This window comes from Dipteris shenzhenensis, chromosome 3 (assembly GCF_047967505.1).
Source record: "Dipteris shenzhenensis isolate YYH24624 ecotype China chromosome 3, Dip_SZ_1.0, whole genome shotgun sequence".
NCBI classification, from domain to species: Eukaryota; Viridiplantae; Streptophyta; class Polypodiopsida; order Gleicheniales; family Dipteridaceae; genus Dipteris; species Dipteris shenzhenensis.
This window is the reverse complement of record NC_141598.1, coordinates 45,492,466-45,495,909: the sequence shown is the minus strand read 5'-3', so window position 1 is coordinate 45,495,909 and position 3,444 is coordinate 45,492,466. Positions and strand designations below refer to the sequence as shown.

The following is a 3,444-nucleotide window of genomic DNA, read 5'->3' as shown; positions in this document are numbered from 1 at the left end:
ACAGAATGGGATTACAGAAAGAAAGAACATGCACATTGCAGAAGTTGCAAGGGCTATGCTAAATGAAAAGAAGATGCCTGACTATTTTTGGGCTGAAGCAGTAGCAATTGCTGTGTATATTATGAACAGAACCCCACTGCGGCTGTCCATGGCATGACGCCTAAGGAAAAGTATACTGGTAGAAAACTAGATATTTCACATCTTAAAGTATTTGGTTGCATTGCTTATGTTCATATCCTTGATGAGAGGAGAAGTAAGCTGGATCCAAAGGCAGAAAAATACATCTTCATTGGATATTCTCTGCAGCAAAAAGGGTACCACTATCATAACCCTTCCACTCGTAGGATGCAAGTGAGCAGAGATGTAGTGTTTAGTGAAATGAGTTGGTATGGTCCAGCAAAAGTTATAGATGATGCATATGTAGGAATCGGCAATGCTGCTGTGAATGTAGAGCAGCAATCACAAAGTCTGAGTGGACCTGGTGAGTCCTCAACTAATGGATCCAATGCATGGACAGGGAGATTGCAATCTAGTGGTTCTATTGATGGTAGTCCAGATAGTGGTGCACAGTTATCATGTAAAGGGAAGGAGAAGGTGGACCCTCCACTTGTCTTTAATGTCTCCTGTGGACACTCTCATATTGATGGAGAGTCAAGTGGATTAGAAATGAGCCTTGATGAGAAACCTGGGATTCCTTCAGTGGTTACTCCAGGTGTAAGAAAAAGCAAGAATGTAATTAAAACTCCTGGAGGTGATGCACGTACACGTAGGTCCACACATGTTAAATATCCTATTGATCGGCTGAGATATGATGGTTTTTCAGCCCATCATTATGCATATATGGTCAAAATCCTAGAAGAAATAGAGCCAACTTACTTCAAGGAAGCAGTTGGAAAGAAAAATTGGGAGGTAGCCATGGATGAGAAGATGGCAGCCTTGGATGCAAACCACAATTGGGAATTGCTGCCTTTGCCTCATGATAAGAAGGCGATTGGCTACAAGTGGGTATATAAGGTGAAGCACAATGTGGATGGGTCTGTGAGCAGGTATAAGGCAAGTTTAGTTGCCAAAGGATATGCACAGACATATGGCATTGATTATGAAGAAACCTTTAGCCCAGTTGCAAGGATGGTAACTGTGAGAGCAGTAATTGCTATGGCTACTGCAAAAGGATGGTCTTTGCATCAAATGGATGTAAAGAATGCCTTCTTGCATGGTGATTTGCAAGAAGAGGTCTATATGATGCAACCAAAAGGTTATCAAGATGATGCATAGCCCCATTTTGTTTGCAAGTTGCGCAAAGCCTTGGATGGCTAAAAACAAGCACCCAGGGCATGGTCAAACAAGATAAGCCAATATCTTGTTACCATTTGATTTCAGATTTCTAATGCAGATTTTTCACTTTATGTGAAAAGAACAAATAGAGGGATTGTGCTGGTAGTCATCTATGTGGATGACTTAATTGTTACCGGGTGACACTGATGTAGAGATTGATGATGTGAAGCTGCTTTTGAAGCAGAAGTTTGAAATGAAGGATTTGGGAGAGCTACATTACTTTTTGGGCATTGAAGTTACTAGGTCCTCTGGAGGGATATGGTTGTTGCAGAGGTAGTATGATTTGGATATGTTGTCTAGGTATGGGATGACAGGTTGTAAGCCCATCTCTGTTCCATTGGAACAAAATGTGAAGCTCAGTGCAGAAAAAGGAGAGCTTCTTGAAGATGTCACTGTATATAGACGCATAGTTGGGAGTCTGATATACATGACTATCACTAGACCATATTTGAGCTATGTTGTTGGACTAGTGAGTCAGTTTATGCAGGTGCCGAGGAAGCCACATTTGGATGCGGCTAGGCGCATATTGAGATATGTAAAGTCCACTTTACAGTATGGACTTTTTTATGAGGCTGGGTGTCTGATATAGGTACATGGGTACATAGATGCTGATTGGGCTGGTAGTATCTTCGATAGGAGATCTACTAGTGGATTTATGTTTTTCTTTGGGAGTGCTGCCATCAGTTAGAGTAGTAAGAAGTAGCCAACAGTTGCCTTAACGGAGGCTGAGTACAGGAGTGCAGCTATGGCTGCATGTGAGGTAGCTTGGTTATACAGGCTACTTGCTGATTTGGGCCAGTCAGTACATGATGCAGTTGTCATTTATTGTGACAACATTAGCAGTATTATGCTTGCTAATAACCCAATTTATCATGCTAGAACAAAGCACATTGAGGTGCATTACCACTTTGTGAGAGAGAAGGTTCTAGCTGGAGAGGTTGATCTAGTATATGTAGCACTGAGGAGCAGGTGGCTGACGTCTTCACGAAGGCCTTGGGTACAGAGAAGCTTCGTAGATTTAGGAGCTTACTTGGAGTACTCAAGATGGATTTGAGCTCGAGCGGGAGTGTTGAGATATCAAGCTCTACCCCTGATGTATATCTTGGGTGACTATCATTTATGTCACCATCTTGTGTTAGGTATACTTGTGGCGTAGTTAGATAGCCATGTATGTTTGGATTGGGTTCACATATGAACTGTGTATTCTAGGGTTACACATATAGTGTATACCCATCTTTCATTGTGTTGTTGTGTGCTAAAGTGAAGATAGGCTTCAGCCTCCAACCTTGTGCCCTCTCTCTTTTGTGTGCTATGAAGAAAGCTGCAGTCGAGTCTCCTACCTCTCTCCCTACATCTTTACAATTTGTTGGGGCCGATAATGCTTGCTTGCTTGCCTTTTATCTTGTTATCCCACACTCGCTTTAAATAAAATGATATCAAGCTAACACTCATTGATAAGGCCCTAATCCATGTATTCTTGACTTTTCATGCTTTCGTCTACTAACCTTTCATAGATTGGAGTGATCTCTCAAATGTGCCCCATCCTTCTTTATGCACGACACCCTTCAACATGTTTGTGAACTACTTTGTTCTGATCCTTACACTATGGTGGGAAGCATTTTATGTGTTCTCAACTCATATTTACGGTTTTCATGGCAATTTCGTCTTGGTACACATAGTTGATGCATGCTGAAACTATACTAGTGTGGATTTCACACATGTAGTTATTGCATGTCACGACTTTAACAGTTGCGCTTTGGGTCATTGCTTGCAATTGGCCAATATCTAAAAACTAACACTTTCTCATACTTTGGATGTCATCTAGAATAAATATGGAAGGTAGAATTTACATCACCTATGGTCTCTATTCCTAGGATAAATGGTAAATTTTTTGCTCTTTGCTCGTTAGATGGATCAATTTGCGGTAAAACACTTTTAATGTCAATTTGAAGGAGCATGTGGTCCTTTCATCGAAACACTTTCACCTTCATTGACTACAATACTAGAGTTATTAATCATAGTGCTTCTATGAAGCACGTTTGTACACGTTTGGATCAACAAATTGTTTGTCTAATGGCAACCTTACTCTATATTTGATTCAAGTACCAT

At 40.9% G+C, this 3,444-nt stretch overlaps 1 protein-coding gene across 1 annotated transcript; it reads left to right on the top strand.

Moving 5' to 3' along the window:
* The first annotated feature begins 378 nt into the window (after window positions 1-378).
* LOC147903879 (uncharacterized) lies at window positions 379-2,445 on the top strand. The gene is made up of 3 exons (XM_087372354.1): window positions 379-1,046; window positions 1,636-1,729; window positions 2,305-2,445. Exons 1-3 carry the CDS (start codon window positions 379-381, stop codon window positions 2,443-2,445), a joined length of 903 nt encoding a protein of 300 aa, XP_087228480.1.
* The last annotated feature ends 999 nt before the right edge of the window (window positions 2,446-3,444 follow it).

Coding starts and splice junctions, on each gene's coding strand:
- LOC147903879 (XM_087372354.1), top strand. CDS start 379: ATGAGTTGGTATGGTCCAGCAAAAGTTATAGATGATGCATATGTAGGA. Junction 1,047..1,635: donor GTGGATGGGTCTGTGAGCAG/GTATAAGGCAAG, acceptor TATGTTGTCTAG/GTATGGGATGACAGGTTGTA. Junction 1,730..2,304: donor AGCTTCTTGAAGATGTCACT/GTATATAGACGC, acceptor ACTGAGGAGCAG/GTGGCTGACGTCTTCACGAA.